This window comes from Myotis nattereri, assembly GCF_964212035.1.
Source record: "Myotis nattereri genome assembly, chromosome: 15".
Taxonomy (NCBI): Eukaryota; Metazoa; Chordata; class Mammalia; order Chiroptera; family Vespertilionidae; genus Myotis; species Myotis nattereri.
Genome location: NC_138090.1, coordinates 55,267,991 through 55,295,484, shown reverse-complemented (window position 1 = coordinate 55,295,484; position 27,494 = coordinate 55,267,991). Strand labels below are relative to the sequence as shown.

Sequence of the window (27,494 nt, the reverse complement as noted above, 5' to 3'; positions counted from 1 at the left end):
CCCCTGATATTTCCAGTCCCCACCTGGCCCCATCCATGGTTATTACAATATTATTGACTATATTCCTCTGCTGTACTTTACATCCCCGTGACTATTCTTTTTTTTTTTTTAACATTCAATATTATTTTATTTTATTTTATTTTTCCCCCGTGACTATTCTGTAACTCCCAATCTATACTTCTCAATCCCTTCACCTGGGGGAATCGCAGTGTAAGGTATATAAATGTGGAATGGATATGTTGTTCCTTGAAACAGAACCGATGTGAGAGTGTATACCAATGATAGTTTAAAAAGAGACAGAGGGCCGAAACCGGTTTGGCTCAGTGGATAGAGCGTCGGCCTGCGACTGAAGGGTCCCAGGTTCGATTCCGGTCAAGGGCATGTATCTGGGTTGCGGGCACATCCCCAGTAGGAGATGTGCAGGAGGCAGCTGACCGATGTTTCTCTCTCATCGATGTTTCTAACTCTCTATCCCTCTCCCTTTCTCTCTGTAAAAAAATCAATAAAATATATTAAAAAAAAAAGAGACAGAGGATGATGGCCCTGGCTGGGTGGCTCAGTTGGTTGAGCATCATCCTGGACATAGAAAGGTTGCAGGTTCAATTCCCGGTCAGGACACATGCCCTGGTTGCGGGCTCAATCCCCAGTGTGGGGCGTGCAGGAGGCAGCTGATCCATGATTCTCTCTCATCATTTATGTTTCTCTCTCTCTCTCCCTTCCTCTCTGAAATCATCTATCTATCTATCTACCTACCTATCTATCTATCTATCTATCTATCATCTATCTATCTATCTATCATCTGAAGCCAGGTAGGTAAATACTGTCTTAGAGAGACTGTCTTATACATTCAATGTTTGGTACAGTACGAGACACTTTATTCCTTCCTGGTATTCCTCATTTCTCGTCCTTTACAAAGTGTACGTTCTGGTTAAGTGGAGTGACTGACATGCCAACTTTCCCCCATTGCCTCTCATTCCAGGTGAAAAGGAGAGAGCCCGAGCCACACGATGGAGAAATTCTGCTCTATCTGGAAGCACACATGTTGGGATGGGGTCGGTGATGACTTGCGCTACAAAATCATCGAGGGAAGCCAGAAGTCCACATGGCTCTCCAGTTCCAAAACCTCCTCCCAGCGCAGGCTGCTGACGGTGGTGCTGCAGGGCGCGGCGGGCGTGGGGAAAACCACGCTGGCCAAGAAGTGGATGCTGGACTGGGCACAGGACCACCTCCCGGGGACATTCCACTCCGCCTTCTACCTCAGCTGCAAGGAGCTGGGTCGCCAGGGCGCCTGCACTTTCGCGGAGCTCCTGGCTAAGAAGTGCCCAGACGCGCAGGAGGCCGGCCCCCAGGTCCTGGCCCAGGGGCAGAAGATCCTGGTGGTCATCGACGGTTTCGACGAGCTCAGAGCACCCTCGGGGTCCCTCATCCATGACATCTGTGGCGACTGGGAGAAGCCGAAGCCCGTGCCCGTCCTGCTGGGCAGTTTGCTGAAGAGAAAGCTGCTGCCCAAGGCCACGCTGCTGGTCACCACGCGCCCGGAGGCCCTGGGGGAGCTGCGGCTCCTGGTGGAGCAGCCGCTGTTCATCGAGGTGGAGGGCTTCCTGGAGGCGGACCGCAGGGGCTACTTCCTGAAGCACTTTGAGCAGCAGGACCAGGCCCTGCGCGCCTTCGAGGGCATGCAGGGCAGCCCGGCGCTGTTCCACATGGGCGCGGCGCCCGCCGTGTGCTGGCTCGTGTGCACCTGTCTGAAGGGGCAGCTGGAGAAGGGGGAGGACCCGGCCCCCACCTGCCGGACCCCCACCTCGCTGTTCCTGCGCTTCCTGTGCGGCCAGTGCTCCCCAGCGGCCCTCGGCAGCGGCCCCGCCCCGCGCCTCCCCACTGCGCTCCACGCCCTGAGCCTCCTGGCCGCCTGGGGCATCTGGGCGCAGACGTCCCTGTTCGATGGCGAAGACCTCGGGCAGCTGGGGGTCAGCGAGTCCGACCTGCGCCCTTTCCTGGACGGCAAGGTCCTGCAGGCGGAGGCGGACTGCGAGGGCTGCTACGCCTTCCTGCACCTCAGCGTCCAGCAGTTCCTGGCCGCCCTGTTCTACCTGCTGGACGGCGCGGAGCGGGGGGACGCGGGCGGCTGGGCGCCGGACATCGGGACCGTGCGCGCGCTGCTGTCCAAGGAGGAGCGGCTGCGCAACCCCAGCCTGACCCGCGTGGGCTACTTCCTGTTCGGCCTCGCCAACCAGGAGAGGGCCCGGGAGCTGGAGGCCACCTTCGGCTGCCGCGTGTCCCTGGACGTCAGGCAGGAGCTGCTGAGAGTGACGCGCAGCAGGGACTGGCCCTTCTCCTCCAGGGCGGACACCCGGGAGCTGATGCGCTGCCTCTATGAGTCTCAGGAGGAGGCGCTGGTGAGGGAGGCCCTGGCGCCCATCACGGAGCTGGCCCTGCACCTGCAGAGTGAGAGGGACCTCGTGCACGCGTCCTTCTGCCTCAGGCACGGCCAGGCCCTGCGCAGGCTCTGGCTGCAGGTGGAGAAGGGGATCTTCCTGGAGAATGACGGGGCCTCGGAGCCAGGCACGTGGGTAGAGCGGTAAGGACTCGCCCCTCCTATTCCACTCGTGTGTTTTTTTTTAAAAAAAATATATTTTATTGATTTTTTACAGAGAGGAAGGGAGAGGGATAGAGAGTTAGAAACATCGATCAGCTGCCTCCTGCACATCCCATATTGGGGATGTGCCCGCAACCCAGGTACATGCCCTTGACCGGAATCGAACCTGGGACCCTTCAGTCTGCAGGCCGACGCTCCATCCACTGAGCCAAACCAGTTTCGGCTAGTGTTTTGTTTTTTAAAAAAATACTTTTATTGATTTCAGAGAGGAAGGGAGAGGGAGAGAGAGATAGAAACATCTATGATAGAGAATCACTGATCGGCTGCCTCCTGCATGCCCCACCTTGGGGATTGAGCCCACAATCCGGGTATGTGCCCTTGACCAGGACTTCTTTGTTAATGGATTGATGCTCAACCACTGAGCCACGCTGGCTGGATTTGTTTCTTTCTTTAAAGTTTAATATTTTTAAATATGTATGTTTTATTGATTCCAGAGAGAAGAAGGAAGGAGAGAGAGAGAAAGAGAAACATCAATGATGAGAGAGAACCATCCACTGGCTACCCCCTGCACGCCCCCCACTGGGGACCGAGCCTGCAACCCAGGCATGTGCCCTTGACTGGAATTGAACCTGGGACCCTTCAGTCTGCAGGCCGACGCTCCATCCACTGAGCCAAACTGGCCAGGGCTAAAGTTAAATTTTTATTGGTTGACGTGATTACAGATGTTCCCTATTTCTCCCTCACATCCTTCCTCCACCCTCTTGCCTGACCGGGGATGGAGCCTGCCACCTTGGTGTATCCGGACGATGCTCCAACCAACTGAGCTACCCGGCCAGGGCCGTGCTGTTGATAGGTGCTGTTCTCTGTCACGTCCTGCTAGGTCCCAGCAAGACCATCAGGCTCTTTGTCGCTGGACGGAGCTCTGCTCTGTGCTGAGCTCCAACGAGAACCTGACGTTTCTGGAAGTGAGTCAGAGCTTCCTGAGTCACTCCTCCGTGAGGATTCTGTGTGAGCAGATAACCCGCGTCACCTGTAACGTCCAGAAGGTGGTGTAAGTAGAAGCTAAGCTCACCTTGCAATGGTCGTCCTTGTGTGAGAGGGTGAGAGAGGGTGTGAGAGTGTGTGAGGGGGTGAGAGGGGATGAGAGGGGGTGAGAGGGGGTGTTTAATCCTCACCTGGGGATATTTTCCCACTGATTTTTTAAAAAAAATATATTTTATTGATTTTTTACAGAGAGGAAGGGAGAGGGATAGAGAGTTAGAAACATCGATGAGAGAGAAACATCGATCAGCTGCCTCCTGCACACCCCCTACTGGGGATGTGCCTGCAACCAAGGTACACGCCCTTGACCAGAGTCGAACCTGGGACCCTTCAGTCTGCAGGCCGACGCTCTCTAGCCACTGAGCCAAACTGGTCAGGGCTCCCATTGATTTTTAGGGAGAGTGGAAGAGAGAGGGAAAGACAGAAAGAAACATCGATGTGAGAGAAACACATTGACGGGTTGCCTCCTGCATGCGCCCCAACCAGGGCCTGGGCTGGGGAGGAGCCTGCAACCAAGGTACGTGCCCTTGGCCAGAATCGAACCTGGGACCCCTCCCTTCTGTGTTTCCCAGGGTTAAAAACGTCTCCCCGGTCCACGCCTATCGGGACTTCTGTCTGGCTTTGGTTGGTAAGAAGACCCTGACGCACCTGATCCTGGAAGGCAGCGTCCCCTGCGACACCATGCTGCTGCTGCTGCTGTGCGAGGCCCTAAAGCACCGGAGGTGCAACCTGCAGTATCTCAGGTACATGGCATGGCCTGCAGTATCCCTGGTGCATGGCGCGGCCTATAGCGTATCAGGTGCATGGTGCGGCCTGGGGTATCTCAGATATTTCTCATGTTACTGTCACTGCTGTGCGCTGTGAGCTGGGTGAGCAACAGGAACAGAGCACCACTCTGATTGGTTATCACACCACGCGGGGGCGGGGTTTCAGCCTCTGCGCTCTCACCAGCCTGTAAAGTGCATTGAATAATGAGCCTCCAAAGCAAAAGAAACCCGCAGACTTTTGTGGCTTCCTCTAGCGTAGGGACGTGGTACTCCAGGCGGCATGCTGCCTTTCTGCTGTGACCCAGAGCAGCCCCGGACCTGCCCTGCCCACTTTGTAACCCCCTAGAAGCATCCAGGCTCCTGGTTCCTGGTGGCTCACTCCTCCCAGAGAGTCCCCCTTCGTCAGTGAAGACCAATAACATTGTTCTGATTGTCATCTCCCAGCTTTAAGGCACCATTTTTTTTCTTATTTATATTGTTGACACTATTACAGGTGTCCCCCATTCTTTTTTCCCCTTTGCCCACATCCACCCAGGCTCGGCCCGCCTTCTCTCTGGCTATGACCATCCTGTTGTCTGTATCTATGGATTATGCATGTTTTTTTTTGTCTAATCTCTTTAGCTTCTTTCATTCGGTCCTCTCTGGTGATCTGCCCGTCTACTCCATGCATCCATGCCTCTAGTTCTATCTTGTTCATCAGTTTATTTTGTTCATCATATTCCACACATAAGTGAAATCATATGGTATTTGTCTTTCTCTGACTGGCTCATTTCACTTAGCATTATGCTCTCCAGGTCCATCCATGCTGCAAAATATCCCATTGCATAAATGTCCCACAGCTTTTTTACCTACTCCTCTATTGATGGGCACAAGGGCTGTTTCCAGACCTTAGCTATTGTAAATGATTCTGCTATGAACGTAGGGGTGCATACATTCTTCCGAGTTGGTGTTTTGGGATTCTTAGGATACATTCCCAGGAGTGGGATCCTTGGGTCACTCGGCAGTTCCATTTTTAATGTTTTGAGGAAACTCCATACTGTTTTCCCTAATGGTGGCACCAGTCCTCATTCCCACTGACAGTGCACTAGCGTGTTCTTTTCTCCACACCCTCACCAGAGTTTGTGGTTTGTGGATTTATTGATGGCAGCCATTCTGACAGGTGCGAGGTAATATCTCATTATTAACTTGCAAAGATTTTGCACATAGTCAATTGGACCATAATATTGTCCTGGAGTTCCACACTCTCATCTGTGTCTGTAGGAGTAGCCGGGTTTCAGAGCCCAGTAGAACGGATTCATGGATTCCCTCAATGCCCTCCCACTGCACAGAGGGAGTTCCCAATTCTCATCCTTGCAACTCCTAAACTCAACACCTGGACAGAGTTTTGGACCTGGCTGCCTAAGGTCGAATTGTAACTCATTGTTTTAATTTGCATATTCCCTAAGAACTTGTGAAGTTGAACTTTTTGAGTATCAGGAATCAACTTTTTTCCCCCTCCTATAGAATCCTTTTTTAAAATTTTATTTTAAAAAAAATCCTCACATGAGGATATGTTTTTATTGATTTTAGAGAGAGAGGAATGGGGAGAAAGAGATGTCATGTGAGAGAAACATCCATCAGTTGCCTCCCATATGCCCCTGGCCAGGGAATCAAACCTGAAACCTAGGTATGTGCCCTGACTGGGAATTGGACCCATAACTTCTTTTTGGTGTACGGGATGAAGCTCCAACTAACTGAGCCACACGGCGAGGGCTCCCCTATAGAATCATATCTAGACCCAAGTGAGAATAGGACAGACTCAGGCAGAGGATGTGATGATCATATTAAAAAAAATGAGATGTGAAAAAATAACGGGTCATGTTGGTGAAACTTCACACAGAATTGAGATGAGGCTGGACATTGAATGGCCATGGGGATATTTGAAGAAAAGCCAATGACATCAACTCTCTCCAATCCTTCAGGCCAGGGCTGGCTACATATTGAAGTAGAATGAGATGAACATCCAGGATACAGTCTTTGGGGGCAGCATAAGCCTGCAGGGTCTCTGTCCTCCCAGGAGAATGACTTTCCCCCATGTATCCCACAGGTTGGGGTCTTGTTCTGATTTCACTCAGCATTTGAACGACTTCTCCTTGGCCCTCAAAGTCAACCAGTCCCTGCAATCTCTGGACCTCACAGCCAGTGAGCTCGGGGATGAGGGGGTCAAGTTGCTGTGTGGGAGTCTGAGGCACCCAAATTGCTTCCTACAGTGGTTGTCGTAAGTGTCTCCTCTTCTCCCACGGGGCACCCTTGTGTTTGGATCTGGGACCACATAGAGGAGAGCAACGGGAGCACCCCTATTTCCTGGACAACCTACTGATGTAGGCAACACCTGGTTTATTGATGGTTGCCATTCTGACAGGTGTGAGGTGATACCTCGTTTCCGTTTCTGGTCCCAGGCGGATGAATCCTACATTTTTGCTTGCCCTTTCTCTCCTTTCTGGTCGTCATGGCTCAAGAGAGAGAGGGTGGGGGGAGTGAACCAGGAGAGCTCTCCCTGGAGAAGGTTGTGCTTTGGCAATGTTCTCACCGCCTGACCGTGGATGTGGTTGCTTTTGTAGGTTGGAAAACTGTCACCTGACAGAAGTCTGTTGCAAGGAGCTCGCCTCCACTTTGATGGTCAACCAGAGGCTGACACACCTGTGCTTGGCCAAGAACAACCTTGGAGATGGTGGGGTGAGACTGCTGAGCGAGGGTTTGGGTTACCCGGAATGTCAGCTACAGACCCTGGTGTAAGTCCCCACTGGCTGTGTGTGTGTGTGTGTGTGTGTGTGTGTGTGTGTGTGTGTAGGACATGTAGGACACACATAACACCACTTAATAACTCTATTTGAAGCAACCGGCAAGACCCTGCTGCAAATTGGGTGAAACGTGGGTAGAAACAGATGTTACTATTTGCCTGCCTTTCAGGGCTGAGTGGACCTTTGGCTTCTCCCATGCTGAGAATTTGGGATAGGAGCTAGGTTCTCAGTTCTGACCCGTTTGTGTGTTCTTCGAGTTTGTATGACATAACTTCTTCCTGCAATTGGGAACGGATTGAGTTACAGGGTATGAGTTGGAATTTTATTTTTCTGCAAAGAGCCATATTGTAAACATGTGAGGCGTTGTGGGCCATGGGGTCTCCATTCCAGTTAGTCAACTCTGCCACTGTCACGTAACCGCATGCAGGAATGAGTGTGGCCATGTTCCAAGAAAACGTTATTGACAAAAAAGCCAGGGGGGTAGGTGGAGGTGGGCAAAAGGGAATGGGGACGGAGAGAGACTTTGCTTTGGGTGATGGTTGTAGGATGCAGTGTGCAGAGGAGGTTTTGTTGGGTTGTACACTTGAAATCTGTATGGTATTGAGAACCAACATCACCCTAAGTGGAAAAACAAACAAAAACAGGTGGTGGGCTGGATTGACCCATGGGCTGTGGTTCGCTGACCTTGTTACCTGGGAACAAGCCCAATAGGAACCACCTGTGCCCGTTTTCATCACAGGGAGGGCAACATTCCAGAGACTGTGTCGAGTTGGAGCCCTATTTCTGCTCAGAAGTTCTATCTGGTTTTGATTTCTCTGGGGCTGTTGCACTCCTAAACTGGCTGCCAGTCATCTCAATAGCTTCTAGTGTGGCCCTGGACACACCTGATGTCTCAGTCTAGGGTATATCACAGGGATGAAAGTTCAGCATAGGGAATACGGCCAACAATATTGCAATAACTATGGATGGTGCCAGGCGGGTGCTAGACTTGCCAGGAAGGTCACTTCGTAAGGTATATAAATGCCTTAACCACTCTGCTGCACACCTGAAACCAACATGATGTTGTATGTCAACTGTAGTGGAAAAATAATATTTAAAAGGTAAAAAGACAGAAAACAATAGACCTTAATCCAGACATGCCCCAATCATTTAAGTCTAAAATGGAAAAAACCCAAGTGCTCAGCTTTATAGGAGCGGATAGAGAAAATGAAAGAAAAATCATATCTCTCCCAAATAGTATTTATTAGAAGAACAAAAATTTTATATACTGTTAATAGACAGCCCTATTTTATGTTTTAATTTAAAATTTTTCCTTTTTATTGAATTTATTGAGGTGACACTGGCTAACAAAATTACACAGGTTTCAGGTGCGCTGAACATCATTGGTACACTGTATTGTGTGTTCACCACCCCAAGTTAAGTCTCTATCCATCACCATTTACCCCACCTAGACCCTCCTCCGCCAGCAATCACCACACTGTTGTCCATGTCCATGAGTTTTTTTTTCTTTTTTCCTCAATCCCTCCACCCACTCTACCCAGTGCCCCTGTCCCCAATAGCTGTCAGCCTACCCCCTGTCTATGATTCTGTCTCTTTTGTTTGTTCATGTTTTGGAACCCTCACTGAGGATATTTTCCCATTGAATATTAGAGTGGAAGAGAGAGAGAAACATTGATGTGAGAGAAACACATCGATGGTTGCCTCCTGACCAACCCCGACCATGGCCTGGGCCGGGAGGAGCCTGCAACCTTGGTATGTGCCCTTGACTGGAATCAAACCCAGGACCCTTCAGTTCACAGGCCAATGTTCTATCTGCTGAGCCAAACTGGCTAGGGCTTGTTAGTTCATTTTGTTCATTAGATTCCACATATGAATGATTGAATGTGAGTTGTAATGGAAACATTAAGAAAAAGAAAATAAACTAGAACTCAGATTCAGCCTCAGGTTTGTGTGTACCCAGAGCCCAAGCTGTTGACCTATAATATGCTGCTATTCTAGGAACACCCATGTCTTGGAGGTATGTGTGTGTTTATCACAAAAGGAGGCAGCCCAGCTGGTATGGCTCGGTGGTTGAGCATGGACCTATGAGCTAGGAGGTCCTGGTTCAATTCCTAGACAGGGCACATGCCCGGGTTGCAGGCTCCATCCCCAGTGTGGGGCATGCAGGAGGCAGCTTTCAATGATTCTCTCTCATCATTGATGTTTTGCTCTCTCTCTCCCTCTCTCTTCCTCCCTTTTAAATAATTTTCTCTTCCTCCCTTTTAAAATAATTAAAAAAAATTATTTAAAAAATAAATAAAAGGCAGGCAGGCAAAGGTCAGTTTCACCCTCTACCCCCCAGCCAGGTAGAAATAACGTAACCATCATTCCATTTGTCTGTTATGCACAAACCTAACTGGAAGTATATGGCTCCATGAAGAAGACCCCTCTTCTGACTCTTTTCCGTAGGTTGTGCCAGTGCAGCATTACCAGACGCGGCTGCAAGCCCATCTCCGACTTTCTCCAAGGAGACTCCAGCCTGACCTTCTTGGACCTGAGTCTCAACCCCATAGCAACTGGGTTGTGGTTTCTCTGTGAGGCGTTGAAGAAGCCGAGTTGCAACCTCAAATGCCTAGGGTAGGTCCTTCTGTGCCTGTTCCAGGTGTTTTGGAACTAGTTAACCCCTCGGAGATAGTTTGGGGAAGAGAGAGAGAGAGACTGTGATAGAACCACTCCTGGCCCAGTGTTGGGCGCAAACGCCGACAGAAAGTGAATGCAGGTCAGTGGGTGGTTACAAAGGCACTCAGGAGGCGGGAGGAGTGGATGTAGGTGCAGATGGGTTTCAAGGATACCTATACTTCTTCTTGTTAGTTATGCGGGGCAGCTTAGTATCTCAGCTACGTTGTCCTTTAGTTTTTTTTCTTGTATCTTCCCAAGGAAGAACTCACTGACTGCTCTGGTTGGTGTTGCTCAGTGGTCAGGATGTTGGCCTATGGACCAAAGGGTTGTGGGTTTGATTCCTGGTCAAGGCCATGTACTTGGGCTGCAGGTTCAATCCTGGCCATGGTCAGGTGTGTGTGGGAGGTAATCAATCAATGTCACTCTCACATACTGTCACTCTCATATACCTCTCTCTCTTCCCCTTCCTTCCTTCCACTCTCTAAAAATAAATGGCAAAAAAATCCCTGGGGGAGTATTAACAACAAAATTCACTGACCACCATCAACCCACCTAATCCTTCTCTCTGGCTGACTTATCCCAACAACTTGTTCATATGGTCTTCAAGGCAGGAACCGGGTGGAGAGGAATAAGGGGGGGGGGGGGCGGGAAGGGGACCTCTGTAATACACTCAACAATAAAGATAAAAACCAGCATGTCCTGATGGCCGATGTCCCTAAAATAAGCTCCATGAAGAAAACAATTCCCCCAATTTCTTCACTACCAGGTCCCCTGCAGGCCGGAGTGTGGCTGGCTCCCGGTAGGATCCCAATGAGGACTTGTTCTGAGAGTGATCGGCCCCCGTTTTCCTCCCTCCACAGGCTCTGTGGCTGCTCCCTCCCGTCTTTCTGCTGGCAGGACCTGGCGTCTGCCCTGGCCAGCAACCAGAGGCTGGAGGTCCTGGACCTGGGCCAGAACTCCTTGGGGCAGAGCGGTATCACCATGCTCTTCGAGGCCCTGAAGCAGAGATCCAGCCCTTTGAAGAGGCTCCGGCTGAGGACCGACGAGTCCAGCGCCCAGACCCAGAAGCTGCTGAAGGAAGTGAGGGACAGCAACCCCAAGCTGAACATCGACTGCAAGGCTGCCAGAGCGGCCAGCTCCTCCTTCTGCGAATTCCCTTTCTTTACGGCCCGAGATAACTTTCCCGTTATTTACTAGTCTCTCTGGCGGAGACCTGATGGCCGAATGGTAATTACTGGGTCAAAGTGGCGAAGGGAGCTGACGCGTCTGCTCTCTGGTGTATAGTATATTCTGTACGAGTCACCTGTCCACTTTATGTCAAATATCTGTGTTTTTTCACAAGGATTCGGGATAATAAAAAGCAAAGCACTATGTTTGGAGTTGCCTTTCTTCTATTTGATCTCTTAAGGCTTTGTAGAAAGAGGAAGGGAGAGGAGAGAGAGAAACATCCATGAGAGAGCAAAATATAGATCAGCTGCCTCTTGCACGCCCCCTAATGGAGGCGGAGACCACAACCAGGCATGTGCCCTGATGGGGATGGAACTGGCAACCTTTTGGTGCACAGGATGATGCTCAACCAACTGAGCCACACCAGTGAGGGCAATTTATTTATTTATTTTTTTAAATTGATTTTTTTTTTTTTTTTTTTACAGAGAGGAAGTGAGAGGGATAGAGAGTTACAAACATCGATGAGAGAGAAACATCGATCAGCTGCCTCCTGCACACCCCCTACTGGGGATGTGCCTGCAACCAAGGTACATACCCTTGACTGGAATCAAACCTGGGACCCTTCATTCTGCAGGCCAACGCTCTATCCACTGAGCCAAACTGGTCAGGGCAAGGGCAATTTTTAATTTTTTAAAATCTTCACCTGAGGACATGCTTATATTTTTTTTAAGAGAGGGGGAAGGAAGATAGATGAGAGAGAGAGAAACCAATGAGTGAGAAACATAAATCTGTTGCCTTCCACAACCTTGCTGACTGGGGATCTAACAGGAAACCCGGGTATGTGCCCTGATCAGAATCAAACCCACAACCTTTCAGTGCACAGGACGAATTGCCAACCAACGGAGCCACATGGTTCAGGGTGAACCTGCATTTATCAATATGCCCCAAAGGTAACTTAGCATAAACTTGATGCTTGGCATACTTAGTCTAGGAAAATGTATCATGACATTGATGGTTTTTCTCCCCCCGTTTTTCTGAGCCTCCTCAGGTATTTCTTAACCTAACTTAATAGTAGCCCCATGGGTCAACATGATTGGTGTAGTTTATGATTTTCTAATGCAGGAGTTGGTAAGTTTTTTTTTTTTTTTGTCTATAAAGGGCCAGATAACCAATATTTAGGTTTTGCAGACTACATGGTCACTGTGACAACGACTCAACTTTGCTGTTACAGTGCAAAAGCAGCAATAGACAATACAATAATGAGGGGGCGTGGCTGTGTTCCAATAAAACTTTATTTACAAAAACAGGCAAGGGGTCAGATTTAGCTCATGGGTCCTAATTTGCCCAGCCCTGCTCTAATCTATCCTGTTATTTTTCAATCCTCACTTGATATTTCACTGATTTTTAGAGAGGAAGGCAGACAGAGGAATATGATCGGTTGTCTCCCATACTCACCCCAGCTGGGGATCGAACCTGAAACCTTTTTGGAGCATGGCATGATGCTCCAACTGAGCCACCTGGCCAGAGCTAATCAATTCTGTTATTGATGAAGCACAGATCTGATCATATCACAGTTGGCTTTAAACTTTAAATAATTCCCTGTGTGCAACCCATTCCCCAGGAGAACACAGCCTCTGTGATCCACAACCTATTGCTGGTAATTCATAGAAAAGCAGCAAAGCCACTTCAGAACATCCTTTAAAAAGTAAATTCAAAAAATTAAATTCATTGAGCACTAATTCCTAGACACTGACAAAGGTGAGTCATCTCTATTTTCCCTCAAATTTTTTTTTGTTAATCCTCACCTGAGGATATATTTCCATTGACTTTTTAAAAATTGTTTTATTGCTTAAAGTATTACAAAGAATATTACATATGTCTCCTCCCCCCCTCCCCTTGACATTCCCCTGGCCTCCCCTATCCCCCAGTGTCTTATGTCCATTGGTTATGCTTATATGCATGCATACAAAGTCCTTCGGTTGATCTCTTACCGCCCCCCCCCCCCACGCCCCAACCCTCCCCAGCCTTCCCGCTGTAGTTTGACAGACAGTCTGTTCGATCCTGCTCTGCCTCTGTATCTATTTTTATTCATCAGTTCATAATGGTCTTTATTATCCTTAGATGAGTGAGATCATGTGGTATTTTTCTTTCATTGACTGGCTTATTTCACTTAGTGTAATGCTCTCCAGTTCCATCCATGCTGTTGCAAATGGTAAGAATTCCTTCTTTTTTATAGCAGCATAGTATTCCATTGTGTAGATGTACCACAGTTTTCTAATCCATTCATCTGCTGATGGGCACTTAGGCTGTTTCCAGATCTTCGCTATTTCCATGGATTTTTTAAGGAGAGTGGAAGAGAGAGGGAAAGACAGAAATATCAATGTGAGAGAAACACATCGATTGGTTGCCTCCTGCCCGAGCCCCAACCAGGGCCCAGGCCAGGGAGGAGCCTGCAGCTGAGGTATGTGCCCTTGACCAGGATCAAACCTGAGACCCTTTGGTCTGCAGGCTGATGCTCCTTAAACTAAGCAAACCCACTAGGGCTCCAACACGGTTTTAAAAATTATACATTTTTATTGATTTCAGAGAGGAAGGGAGAGGGAGAAAGACAGAAACATCAATGATGAGAATCATTGATCAACTGCCTCCTGCACACCCCATACTGGGATCGAGCCAGAAACCCAGGTATGTGTCCTTGACCAGGAATCGAACTGTGACCTCCTGGTGCGTAAGTCGACACTCAACCACTGGACCACGCAGGCTGGACAATTATTGTATTTTTCAATTATAGGTGATATTCAGTATTTTATATTAGTTACAGGTACACAACATAGTAATTAGGCATTTATATAACTTCTGAAGTGATCCCCTCCCAATACTTCAAGTATCCACCTGGCACCATACATATTTTTATGACAATAATTATTGACTACTAGAGGCCCAGTGCACGAAATTTGTGCACAGGTAGGGTCCCTAGGCCTGGCCGGTGTTCAGGGCTGATCTGTGGGGCAACTGGTGGGGCAATTAGAGGGCCCCCGTTGGCACCCACGTTGGCTGGCTTGGCGCCACCCTCTCACTGGCCCCGCCGCCCCCACTGCCGCTGGTTGCCTCCCTCTGGGGGGTGACCAGTGGGATGATCAGGGGAGCCCCCGCTGGTACCCACCTTGGCTGGCCTGGGGCCTGGGGGCAGCTCCTGCGTTGATATCTGCCCCTGGTGGTCAGTGTGCATCATAGTGACCGGTCATTCTGCTGTTTGATTGATTTGCATGTTAGGGTTTTATTATATAGGATGTTCCCTCTGCTGTATTTGACACCCCCTGTGACTGTGCTGTAACTGCTAATTTACATTCCTTAATCCCTTCACCTTTCCCACCCAGCCCCCAAAGGCCCCATCCCATCAGGCGGCTGGCAGTCTGTTCTCTGTGTCTATGAGTCTGTCTCTACTTGGTTGGTTTAGTTTGTTCCTTAGATTCCACATGTAAGTGAAAGTATATGGTGGTTGTCTGTCTTTGACCAGCTGCCTCCTCGTTTCTCTTCCACATCTCTTAACCTTTCACGTTTTTCCTTCTGTGCTACATGTTGTGGGTAAAACATCACATTTGTGAGCTGAGAAAGAATGACCCAAGTGGAAGATAAAGGCCCCTTTCTTAACTCAAGTACGGAAGTAGGCAGGCTTAATTTAGCTACTTGTGGTTCTCAAGTGAGGACAGTTTTGCCCCAGAAGGGATACTTGGCAATGTCAAGAGACTCTGTGTGTGTGTGTGTGTGTGTGTGTGTGTGTGTGTGTGTGTGTGTGTGTGAAAATACACAGAACATCAAGGTTACTGTTTTAATCATTTTAAAATGTACTATACAGCATTTGGTGTATTCACAATGCTGACCACAGGGTGGGGTGGTGATCGGGGAGGAGAGGCAGAGGTGGGACATTCCATCATAGGGGGGGACAGGGGAGGGAGGAAGAGGTGGGACATTTCATCATAGACCACGGGGTGGGGGGAGCAGTGGGAAAGCAGAGGTGGAACATTCCATCATAGACGGGGGTGGGGGTGGGAGAAGCAGTAGATCCACTGCTCAACTTCCCATCCTAATGCAGTCCTTAGGGTCTGGCTAGAGCAGCGGTTCTCAACCTGTGGGTCGCGACCCCTTTGGCGGTCGAACGACCCTTTCACAGGGGTCGCCTAAAACCATCCTGCATATCAGATATTTACATTATGATTCATCACAGTAGCAACATTACAGCTATGAGGTAGCAATGAAAATAATTTTATGGTTGGGTCACAACATGAGGAACTGTATTTAAAGGGCCAGAAGGTTGAGAACCACTGGTCTAGAGCAGGCCTAGTACTGTTCTGGGACCCCGGCTCGCCGTCTGGACCTCTCTCTGGCCCAGTGTTTCTCAGTGGAGGGTGATACCAGTCTCCCCCACGCCCAGCTCAATGCCTGGAGACACTTTTGGTTGTCACAACTGGGGGAGGAGAAGGTCTTGGCACCTGCTGGGTAGAGTCCAGAGATGTTGCTAGACACCCCACAATGCACAGTACAACCCCCTCACCCGGACAGCAAAGAATTATCTGGTTCCACATTTCAGCAGTGCTGAGGCTTAGAAACCCTGGTTTAGCCGACTCTTTGCCAGAAACTAAGGACCACCTGGGTCCACTCAATGTGGGCAAAGGCAAGCTTTCAAGTCCAGGGCGATTCTCCAAACTCAGCTTAGAGCGAGACACCCCTGTTTTCAGAGAACTCTGCATTAGGGTCCGTGCCAGTGAAAAGAGGTAAAGCAAAGCTGGAAGAGATAAACAGACTCTAAAAAAGTTCTCTACCCGGCCCTGCTGACCTCTCCACTCACCTCTCACAAGGGTTATCCCAGCTCCCTGTGCTTCAGCCGGGCTGGGCTGCCCGCTCTTTCCCCGAGGGTGCACTGAATGCAGGCTCTGCCCTTGCTGCTCTCTGCCCCGTGGTGGGTGTTCTGGGTGTCGCTGCTGTGTCTCACACCACCCCTTCTCACTCAGGCACCGCCTCCTCACCCTCCTGTGCTCTGACCAGATCCCATGCAGGCTCCTCCCCACTAGGTGTGCCTTCTCCCATCACCCTGTCTACATCCTTCTAAGCCAGTGGTTATCTGGGGCGTGATTTTTGTCCCCAAGGAGACACTTGGAATTATCCAGAGATATTTTTGGCTGTGACAGTTGGGGGGGGGTGTATGTGTGCTCCTGGCATCTGTTGGCTGGAGGACAGGGATGCATCTTGGCATCACACAATGCTGTGGAATGAACTGTGTGTCTCTGCCCCCAGCCCCAAATGCACATGTTGAAGCCCTAACCCCCCTCGTGTGACTGTGTGTTGAGATAAGGTCCGTTTAGGAGCTATGAAGGTTAAAGGCGGTCCTAAAGGTGAGGTGCTAATTCAATAGGATGGGTGGCCTTATGAAAAGGGAGCCAGACGAAATTGGGCCTGTTCAAGGTACATATAAGCATAACCAATGGACACAGACACCAGGGGGGTGAGGGCATGAGCAGGATGGGGGGTGGAGTGGGGGAGCAATGAGGGGATAAGAACACATCTGTAATACCTTAATAAAGAAAAACAATGTAAAAAAATAAAAGGAGGAAGCCAGTGGTATCTGCCTCCAGGTGTGTGGACGGAAGAAAGCCCATTTGTAACTAAATCAGGGAGAGCTCTTGTTTTAGGTTTATTGCTTTTAAAATATATATGTTTTTATTGATTTCAGAGAGGAAGAGAGAGGGAGAAAGAGAGAAACATCAATGATGAGAGAGAATCATTCATCGGCTGCCTCCTACACGCCCCACACTGGGGATCGAGCCAGCAACCCAGACATGTGACCCGGCGAAGAATGGAACCGTGACCTCCTGGTTCATAGGTTGATGCTCAACCCCTGAGTGTGTTGAGTGCTTTAATATGTGGAAATATCTATGGCAAATACTTCATCCCAAAACTAAAAAATGTAAAAGTCAAGGTATGAAAGTGAATTGATTGACTTGGGCTCCAATGAAACCAGGAAGACTTTTCTTACCAGAAACCCAATGGGTCAGCAATTTGGTCTTGGATATATATATATATATATATATATATATATATATATATATATATCCATAAATGGCAAAGTGTATCATTCCCTTCTGATTCGTGTGACACATTTTTCTAACAGTGACCAGAAGCACAAGCGTAGGTACAGAGAACAGAGCAAAGTGACCGAAAACAGGGTGGGAATTTTTACAAGTGGGAGGGACACCTTTGTAGGTGGAAAGATGACGCATTCAGATTAATTGGGGGGACAAAAAAAAGCTGATAAAAATAACCTGAAGGTTTGGCAAAAAAAACAAACAAACCACACACACAAAAAATCAAGGTTCAGAGAAACAGATCGGGGCATTCATCTTGGGGAAAGTGAAACCATGGGCTTCAATGAGATCAACCCAGACATGTGTCCAGAGAAAGAGGGGAGCCTGCCAGTGAACCCCGAAGCTCCAGCGTTGGGGAGGCTGGAATGGATGGTGCAGGAGCCGTCGGAGAATTGAGCAACGAGCAGAGAAAGGCAGTGAGAGCCGAGGAGGAAGTGGTCGTAGACAGCCGGCCGGAGAACAGAGATAAAAGCCTCAGACATGGCCACATGGTAACGTGTCCACGGCAAGTTCCAGGAAACCCATTAGCGTTTGTCATGAAAACAGCTCCGGAGGAAGTGGGGGTGAGAAACCATTTTCCAGTGGTTGGGGAGTGACATGAAGGGGCACAGCCAACTGCGGGTGTGGGTTCTTTCTCAGGGGAGTCGGGCTCCATACCCAGGGACCTGTAACACCAGGGAGATGGACGTTCTCTTGCAGAATTGACTCCATGTCTGAAGCGTTAACTCTTGCTTCTTTTTATTGAAAATAAGAATTATGACTATTATTATTTAAATGAAGAGTTCTGCAAGTCCCCCCTTGCATTTCCTGTAAAAATACCTCACCTGCTTTTTCTTATATAAAAATACTTTATTGGAACATCAAGTCCTTAAAGCAGTTACAGAAAATGGGACATGATTGATATAAAAACACTTGCTATTGTTCCTTATTTTCATCCATTGAATACACTTATATAAAATATGTTTTTATTGGTCTCAGAGAGGAAGGGAGAGGGAGAGAGAGAAACATCAATGATGAGAGAGAATCATTGATCGGCTGCCTCCTGCACAGCCCTGACTGGGGATCTAGCCCGCAACCCAGGCATATGCCTTTGACCAGAATCGAATCTGGAACCTTTCAGTCTGCAGGCTGATGCTCTATCTAGTGAGCCAAACCAGCTAGGGCTGAACCTGCAACCTTCTAATGCAGTGGTTCTTAACCTTCCTAATGCCACGACCCTTTAATACCTCATGTTGTGGTGACCCCCAATGTCATTGTTACAAATTGAACATAATTAAAGCATAGTGATTAATCACAAAACAATATGTAATTATATATGTGTTTTCTGATGGTCTTAGGCAACCCCTGTGAAAGGGTCGTTTGACCCCCCAAAGGGGTCGCGACCCACAGGTTGAGAACCGCTGTTCTAGTGTATGGGAAGACACTCCAACCAACTGAGCCCTCCCACCATAGCAGATGTTCTATTTTTTTAACAGCTAAGTAATATTCCACAGACTCATTGATAGAGGACAAGCTGACAGCTGTCAATGGGGAGGGTGGTTGTGGGGCTGGGTGAAAAAGGTGAAGGGATTAAGCAAAACAATAACAACAACAACAAAAACCTTACAGACATTGACAACAGTATGGTGATTACCAGACCGAAAGGGAGTGGGGTTGGCGTGGGGGAAGTTAGGCAAGGGTAAAGGAGGGACAAATGTGATGAAGGAGACTTGACTTAGGGTGATGAAAACACAATGCAATGTACTATTGAATTGTACCCCTGAAACCCATGTAATTTTATTAACCAATGTCACCCCAATACACTCAACAACAACAACAAAATACTGAGAACCTAGAAGAGACAGTGGGTTCTGCCTGCAGGAGACATTTAGCCTCTTCATCCCTCCTCCTGCCTTGGTTCATCAAACTCCACGCAGTTGTCCCCTGGTTTCCTTCCAACATAGAGGTCACCCAGCTCAAGGTCAAGGTCAGCATTCAGCTTCACCTATGGCCACCGCATCTCTCGGTCATTCGTCCAGGGCTCCTTGCCATCTGTACCTTCTCCTGCGTTCCTGACTCGAGGCCCTTTTTTTTGTCTTCTTCCTCAAAAGCCGGGTGTGGGCCAGGAGGCACATAAGGGCCACCAGGACCAGGAGGCCCAGGCCGACCCGAAAGAGGTTCTCCGCCGTGTAATCCCAGGGGATCAGATCTGGGGCCAGAAGAATGGTGATCACAGGCAGGAACAGATCAATAGCATCTCATCCTGTCTCCTTCCCAGGCCCTAACTCATGGCCCGCGGACTGCATGCGGCCCACACGAATATTCTTGTGGCCCGGCCAATATAACGGTATGTGAGAAACGTTTTAATAAAAATTTCATAACTTAATTTTTATGATATTCTGTTATACATAATTATTAATAACAAACTACAATGTTCGCTAATGACTGATGACTATAATCGAGTTGCATTCATTTCCCTTACACGTCTTACGGACAGGCGCACCATTTCTCTCCACTAATACCAGCAGCAAATATTTTAGCAGCTGATGGCCCCGTCATTAGTCTTGGACTAACTTGTTTGGTGTGCGCAACAGGAAATATTTCGCTTTTGGAGAACAAGAAAAATTTATTTGCATGACGCTTATGAATTTGTGCAGTTATTCAGTGTCTAGTAAGTTCATGTTCAAGAAAAAAATGCTATTTTTTATTAGAATGTTCTATTATTTTGTGTTAACGATGACTCATTTATTTCAGCCCTTTGTATTCAGCACGTCTCTCTTGAAATAAGCCTACGTTTCTATGAAAATGGAAGCTTTTGTTTTTTTGTGGCCCACACCCACTTAAACCTTGTTAGCCTTTGAGTTTGACATGCTTGCTCCAGAGCCTGCATCCCCAGCTGCTCGCTTACCTTTCCGGAGCCCCTTCTTTGTGGTTGACCAGTGGAGTTCCCAAGAGTCTGCAGGAGATAAGGAACGTGGATAAGGGAGGAAAGGAGATGGTGTGGGCCTCTTCCACCCCAGCCTCTCTCCTCCCCTTGGACACACCCCATTGCATCCCAGTGCTTTTCAGGGTCCCCTACCCACCCTCCAGGCCCCAACGGCTTCATCTGGCAGGTGGAATGGAAGGGTCAAGAGGCAGAAGAACAGGAGGAAGAATTCAGCTCTAGGGCTAGGAAGTGAGTGTCTTTATGCCAGGCCTGTCTTCTCTCTGAGCCTCAGTTTCCTCAGTGAGTCAACCTGTATCATCTCTTCTTCCTCACACACAGGAAAGGTCAGGCTTGCCACTTTCTCAAGGTCCTACATGAGCTGCCCCAGCCCCACCCCATCCCCACTGGACATGATTTCCAGTCCTCCTGGCCTCCTTAAAAAACTGTTTTTTAAAATTTTTGTTTGTTAATCCTCACCCAAGTATATTCTTTCCATTGATTTTTAGAGAGTGGGGAAAGGGGGGAGGGCGAGAGAGAGAGAGAGAGAGAGAGAGAGAGAGAGAGAGAGAGAGAGAAACATCAATGTGTGAGAGACACATGGATTGGTTGCCTCCTGCACACACCCCAATTGGGGCCGGGGATCGAGCCTGCAACCGAGGTCCATGCCCTTGACCGGGAGCTGAACCCCTGACCCTTCAGTCTGAAGGCCTACACTCTAATCACTGAGCAAAACTGGCCATCTTCCTGGAACTGTCTTTCTCCAGAGAGCCTCAGCTTTTGCTCAGAGGCCTCCTTCTCTGTGAGGCCAGCTGAGACAACTCTGCATATTATTTCGACCTGCCTTCCCCATCCATCACCTTAACGGCAAAGTTCTGCTTTGTCTCCTCCCATCCCATCATTCCCTGCGCAAGAGCTGTCTGATTGACGGAGGCGCTGTGACTGACTCATCATCGGTGCCCTCCCGCTGGAATCCAGGTCACAGGAGCAAGGGCATCTGTGTGGTTGACCGACGGAGCAGTAGGTGATGGCGCTGGGAGGCTCCGAGTCCCTCCCCATGTTTAGAAGCACCTGTTACTCACCTGGGGTAGAGGGCTGTCCTGTGGATGCCAGGTCAGCGACCCCGGCATCTCCTGACAATGGAGACAAGAAAAAAGATAAAGTGAGGGTTTTGGGTTCCCTCTGATTTTCCCACCTATTATCTATGCCTAGTCATCTGATATTCCTCCTCACGAACAGTCAACCGGGCCTCAAGGAAATGGACGTGGGTGAGGCATCGCTGGGAGGTACAAAGCTCTCTCTTTACATCATCCCAACTGGTCCTCATTACGTGTGGGCGTCCCTTGGGATTCCAGAGAGGCCCTGGAGAAACACCCAGGGCGTCCTCACCTGTGACCAGGAGCGTCACAGGCTCACTGGGGAAAGACCACATGTGCTCGTTATAGGAACCGAAACACTTGTACGTCCCCCTGTGGGCTGGGGTCACGGGGCCCATGGAGAACGCTGCTGGACTGTTGCCGACTCTGCGCCACGGGCGGCTGGCCATCCCCTCCTTATGCAGAAAGAACGTGGTTGTTGCCGTCTCTAGGTGGCAAGAGAAGGTCACGTTCTCTCCTGGGAGCACCTCGGGCCCAGGGTGAACGGAGAGCGTGGGCCTGTCATACATTCCTGTGGGAGAAAGGGGTTGGAAGGCAAAGGGCGTCTTTATTCTGCCTCCTAGACCTCCCACCCCTTCCCTTCCCTTGTCTTTACTTTTTAAAATATTATTATTATTATTTTTAAATAATCCTCACCCAGTCAATGGATATTTTTCCATTGATTTTTAGGGAGAGTGGAAGAGAGAGAGGGAGAGACAGAGAGAGACATCCATGTGAGAGGAACACATCCATTGGTTGCCTCCTACACGTGCTCTGACCAGGGCTCCAGCTGAAACTGAGGTACATGCCCTTGACCGGAATTGAACCTGGGACCCTTTGGTCCGCAGACTGATGCTCTATCCACTGAGCCAAACCCGCTAGGGCCATCTTAACCACTTTAAAAAAATCCTCACCTGAGGATATGTTCATTTACTTTAGAGAGGAAGAGAGAGAGAGAGGAGAGAGAGAGAGAGAGAGAGAGAGAGAGAGAGAGAGAGAGAGAGAGAGAGATTGGCTGCCTACTGTGCATGCTTTGACCAGGAATCAAACTCACAACCTATCTGGTGTATGGGAGGATGCTCCAGCCACCTGAGCCACCCCGGCCTGATTACTTCGAAGTGCACAGTTAGGTGGCATTAAACACATTCATGTTGCTGTGCCACCATCACCCCCTTCTATCCACAGGACTCTTTTCATCTTGCAAAACTGAAACTCTGGCCCCATAACCAACAACTTCCTCTTTCCCCTCCCCTTAGGCCCTGACACACCCTCCCCCACCTCTATTCTCCTTCCTGTCTCCATGAATGTGACTATTCCAGGGACCTCAGAGAAGTGGAGTCAGGCAGTATTTGTCCGTTTGTGATGGACTTACTTCACACGGGTTTCACCCCCGTCGTAGCACATGTCAGAATGTCCTTCCTTCGTAAGTCTGGACAACATGTCCTTGTGTGGATGGGCCACATATGTGTAGAAATATATATTTTTATTGATTTCAGAGAGGAAGTGAGAGGGAGAGGGAGAGGGAGGAAGAAACATCAATGATGAGAGAGAATCATTGACCAGCTGCCTCTTGTACTTCTCTTACTGGGGATTGAGCCTGCAACCTGGGCATGTGCCCTTGACCGGAATCGAACCCGGGACCCTTCAGTCCACAGGCCGACGCTCTATCCACTGAGCCAAACCACATTCTGTTTACCCCTTCATTTGTCGATTGGCACTTAGGTTGTTTCTACCTTTTGGCGACTGTGGACAGTGCTTCCACGAACATGGCTGTACCGAAGCCGTCTGTGTTCAATGAGCACTCCAGGCAAGTCCACATTGGCCTACGCTTGAGAACACTCCTCAGCCAAAGGGACCCCAAGATTACCCTTTCTTCCTCCCTCCCTCCCTATCACGTTTACCCTGTCCTACTTTGTCAGGCCGCCATTTCCTCCTCATGAGCTACCGAATTGACTTACGCATCCTGACTCTCACTCCAGGTCTGTCTTGGGCGAGAGTCCAAGTGCCGTAAGATCAAGGGTACCTGGTGGAACCTCTCTGGGAGGGGTTCTGTTCTCATCTAATCACTGGCTGATGCTGGGGCTGGGAATGGGGGGCCTCTAGCATCATTTGAAACCAGTGTGAAGGGCCCTCTCAGAGCTAGAGTGCTACATATGCATGACTGGGTTCAGAGAAAGTATCCCAGTCTCACCTCATCTGCCCAGCCTGTGTCTCTCATCCATCACAGGGGCTGTTTTTTTGAGGACACCCATCCTCCAATCATCCTTCCTTGCACACAAACGTCCATCTCAGCGTCTCTTACCTGAAGAACTTGACCTAAAACAAATCTGATCCTAGAATGTAGAGATAACTCTCAAATAGACAACCCCTGTAGGAAGTGATTAGTCGCCCTCCCCCAAGACAAATGGTATTTGAGTGAGGTTTGGAAGAGACTAAAAGAGATGAATAGCCAGGCTGGGGTGGCTCAGTGGTTGAGTGTCGACCTGTGGACCAGGAGGTCATGGTTCAACACCCGGTTTGGGCTAGATCCCCAGTAGAAGTGCAGGAAGCAGCTGATCAATGATTCCCTCTCACCGTTGATGTTTCTATCTCTCTCTCCCTCGCCCTTCCTCTCTGAAATCAATAAAAATATTTTAAAAAAAGGAGAGAGATTAATAAATGATGACACTCCCCAGGATTCAGGCCTAGGAGGAGACTCTCCAGCTAGAGAAGGGGACACTTACCTGTTATCACCAGGTCCAGAGGGTCACTAGGCTCTGACCAGAGCTCCCCAGTTCGGTAGAAGCACGTGTACTGCCCTGCAGTGGAGGAGGTCATGGGCTGGATGGAGAACTTGACTTTGTTCGTCAGCCCATGGGCGTTCGGTCTCTCCAAGGTGAAGAGTCCCTCAAAACGCAGCTGGTACTCAATGGCCCTGTGAGTTCCCTGGCACCAGACGGACACCGACGCCCCGTTTGGAACCATGAAACTGGGGTTGGCCCAGATGAGGGGCTTTGAGAGGGTCTCTGGAAGGGAATCAGAGGCTGGAGGGAATCCAAAGAAAGCCCCTCCCTACCCCAATTCCTACCCAGCTGCTGGCCAGCCCTCCCGTTGTTCTCAGGTGGAGACAGCGGTCGGCCCCACCTGAAACCCATTTCTGGGCCAGCTTCTACACTTTGAACCGCGGACACTATGCTCAGCCTGGGGTGACGCTGGGGTTTTGAAGGGAGGACTTACGGTTCTGGGCGCCGGCCCTCAGACTCAGATACAGTCCTGGAAGATAGGAACAATGAGCCAGGGTGCCCCACCTGGACCCTGGATCCCACGTCCTGTCCCCCTAGGAACTCACCGAGGCAGAGCAGGGCAGGGAGTGTAGATGGCATAGCAGAGTCTACCAGGCGGCGGGCAAGGAACAGCTGGATGGGGGCAGAGCCCAGCAGGCCAGGCAGATGCACAGGATGTGGTGAGTGAGGCCCAGCACCTGCCCACACGGAGCTCTCATAATGGACTGGTTTGCAAGAAGGCTCTAGGCTCTTCCTCACCTCTGGTCGGGCAGCGTAAGGAGAGGACATGGTCCTCACACCACGTCTGATCACAGCCTGAGGCCTCACCCGATCCTCCGACAATGGTCTGTCTTGTCTGAAACTCGTTTCTGGGTCAACGTCTACGTTTTGAAAGGTGGACATTATGCCCAGAGGAGGTGGTGTTCAAGCAAAAATCTTAGAATTGTTATCATTTTTTTTTCAATGTTTTGGGTAAATTTTAATTTAAAATAGTGCACTGACCGTTCTGTGCAGAGCAAGTTTAAATTCATATTTTCTCCAATAATAAGGAATGCATATTATCTGGATTATAATGATAAATTATATAAAAGAGGTTTTTTTTTCTTGGAGTGTTTTATGGCACAAATATGATAAAAGACTGAATATTTAGTGAACTTTGGTAGATTAGCTGACTATTTTTTAAAATTTAAGCTATTAATGCTCAGTAAAACCAATTTTTATCTTTACACTGCTATTTTATCTAATGTACAAAGAATATATAATGTATAAAATGTACCTTGTAGAGAGAGAGATATACAGCAAATATCATATATCAGAAGCACAAAAATTAATAACTTAGTGGTCTATTATTTTTTAAGTTGATTTTAAGAGAGAGAGAGAGAGAGAGAGAGAGAGAGAGAGAGAGAGAGATCAATCTGCGGTCCCACTCATTTGTGCATTCATTGGTTGAATCTTGCATGCTCCCTGACCGAGGATAGAACCAACAACCTTGGTGTGTCAGGTCAATGCTCTAACCCAGTGGTCGGCAAACCGCGGCTCGCAAGCCACATGTGGCTCTTTGGCCCCTTGAGTGTGGCTCTTCCACAAAATACCACGTGCGGGTACACTTACAGTGCGATTGAAACTTCGTGGCCCATGCGCACAAGTTGGTTTTCAGCCTGGGCGAGTCTATTTTGAAGAAGTGGCGTTAGAAGAAGTGGGGGGTGTCGGTTGGTTGGGCGCAGGCGGGCCGCGGGATAGCAACGCCAGGGAGGCGCGTGCGATTCATGCACGAGTTGAGTGAGCCAGTCAGTCAGCAGTCTCATGTGCAGTGGTTAGTGCTAGTTGCGTCCGCAAATCGCGCGCGGGTGACAAAAGTACCTACTCGAAGCATAAAGTTACCTGTATTTTTCCAACCAGCTGCAAATCCTACAGGTATTTTTGTCATCAGTTTAAGAATTGTAATTCTTTTGTGATGGCTTTATTATTATAAAATGAAACATTTTTTTTAGGTGCCCTGTTTGAGATGGCTACAGAGAAGAAGCAAAGAAAAACAGAAGACAAAAACCGTGAATTTAAAGTAGAATGTATCCACCTATGTAGTTTAAGTTTAAAAAATTTGGCTCTCAAAAGAAATTTCAATCGTTGTCCTGTTGATATTTGGCTCTGTTGACTAATGAGTTTGCCGACCACCGGCCTAGACAGTCTCCACCACAATGTGTTTACAACATGTTGAAGGAAGGTGTCAGCCCCTTGTGTAGATAACATCTTGCTCAAAGGCTGCCTTGAGGGGAATAAAAGCGAAACAGATATGTTCACTCCTGATTGAACTTGTAGGCAGATTCTGACCTAAAGTCGCCAGCTCTGTTCTCCCTGGGTAAAGCGTCGCCTGTTGGATTGCTCCGTCTTGTCTTCCCATAGTGGCATCTCCAATATAGGACTCACCAAGAGTAAGGTTGAGTGCTTCCAGCTAACTTCCTGTTTTGCATGGTTTGGAGACCTTAGTCTTGATGGGTCACAGGAAGTAGTGGGTGAGAAGCCAGGGCTACGCATCAGAGTTTCCATGTTGACCTTATGTAGATAGCGAGAACACAGCTCATGCAGGTGAGAAAGCTGGTTATGTGTGTGGGGTTTTTTTTGTTGCTGTTGTTAATCTTTACCCGAGGATATTTTTTTCCATTGAGTTTTAGAGAGAGTGGAAGGGAGTGGGGAGAGAGAAAAAGAGAGAGAGAGAGAGAGAGAGAGAGAGAGAGAGAAACATTGATGTGAGAGAGACATGTCGATTGGTTGCTTCCCACATACGTCCTGACCAGGGGGATCGAAACGACAACTGATCTTCTATAAAGAAAGGGTGAACTGCCAGGATGGCTATAAATCAACAAACAACAAGTGCTGGCAAGAATGTGGAGAAAAAGGGAACCCTCGTGCACTGCTGGTGGGAATGCAGACTAGTGCAGCCACTGTGGAAAACTGTGTGGAGTTTCCTCAAAAAATTAAAAAACAGAATTGCCATTTGATCCACTTCTAGGAATATATCCTAAGAATCCCAAAACACCAAATCAGAAAGAATATATGCAATCCTATATTCATAGCAGTGTTATTGACAATAACCAAGATGTGGAAACAGCCCAAGTGCCCATCAGTAGATGAGTGGATAAAAAAGCTGTGGGACATGTACACCATGGAATAGTATGCAAATGTGAAAAAGAAAACTCTGTTAACCTTTGAGGCAGCATGGGGGGACCTGGAGAGCATTATGCTAAGGGAAATAAGCCAGTCAGAGAAAGATAAATACCACATGATCTCACTTTTGGTGGAATCCAATGAACAGAATAAACTGATGAATAAAATAGAACCAGAGGCATTAAAGCATGCAACAGACTGATGAATCTCAGAGGAAAGGGGGAGATGGGAAGAGATTAACCAAAGAACTTATATGCATATTGGCATTGCCCATGGACACAGACAACTGCCTGGTGAAGGCTTAGGGTGGGGCGGGAACTAGGTGGAGGGGGCAACAGGGAAAATAGAGGGGACATCTGCAGTACTCTCAACAATAAAGATAC

General features: G+C 48.7%; 2 protein-coding genes across 2 annotated transcripts; one reads left to right on the top strand and one right to left on the bottom strand.

Annotated features, from left to right (window-relative positions):
* Window positions 1–1,007: 1,007 nt before the first annotated feature.
* On the top strand, window positions 1,008–11,039 carry LOC308530726 (NACHT, LRR and PYD domains-containing protein 2-like; the record flags this gene model as incomplete). Its single annotated transcript, XM_081107411.1, has 7 exons — window positions 1,008–2,578; window positions 3,477–3,647; window positions 4,210–4,380; window positions 6,491–6,661; window positions 7,005–7,175; window positions 9,633–9,800; window positions 10,703–11,039. The coding sequence occupies 7 exons, from the start codon at window positions 1,008–1,010 to the stop codon at window positions 11,037–11,039; spliced, it is 2,760 nt and encodes a 919-aa protein (XP_080963537.1).
* An 8,116-nt stretch (window positions 11,040–19,155) lies between these two features.
* LOC308530725 (natural cytotoxicity triggering receptor 1-like) lies at window positions 19,156–24,738 on the bottom strand (the record flags this gene model as incomplete). The annotated part of the gene is made up of 7 exons (XM_081107410.1): window positions 19,156–19,337; window positions 20,037–20,084; window positions 21,134–21,184; window positions 21,441–21,719; window positions 23,911–24,192; window positions 24,404–24,439; window positions 24,516–24,738. The coding sequence occupies 7 exons, from the start codon at window positions 24,736–24,738 to the stop codon at window positions 19,156–19,158; spliced, it is 1,101 nt and encodes a 366-aa protein (XP_080963536.1).
* Between the last annotated feature and the right edge of the window lie 2,756 nt (window positions 24,739–27,494).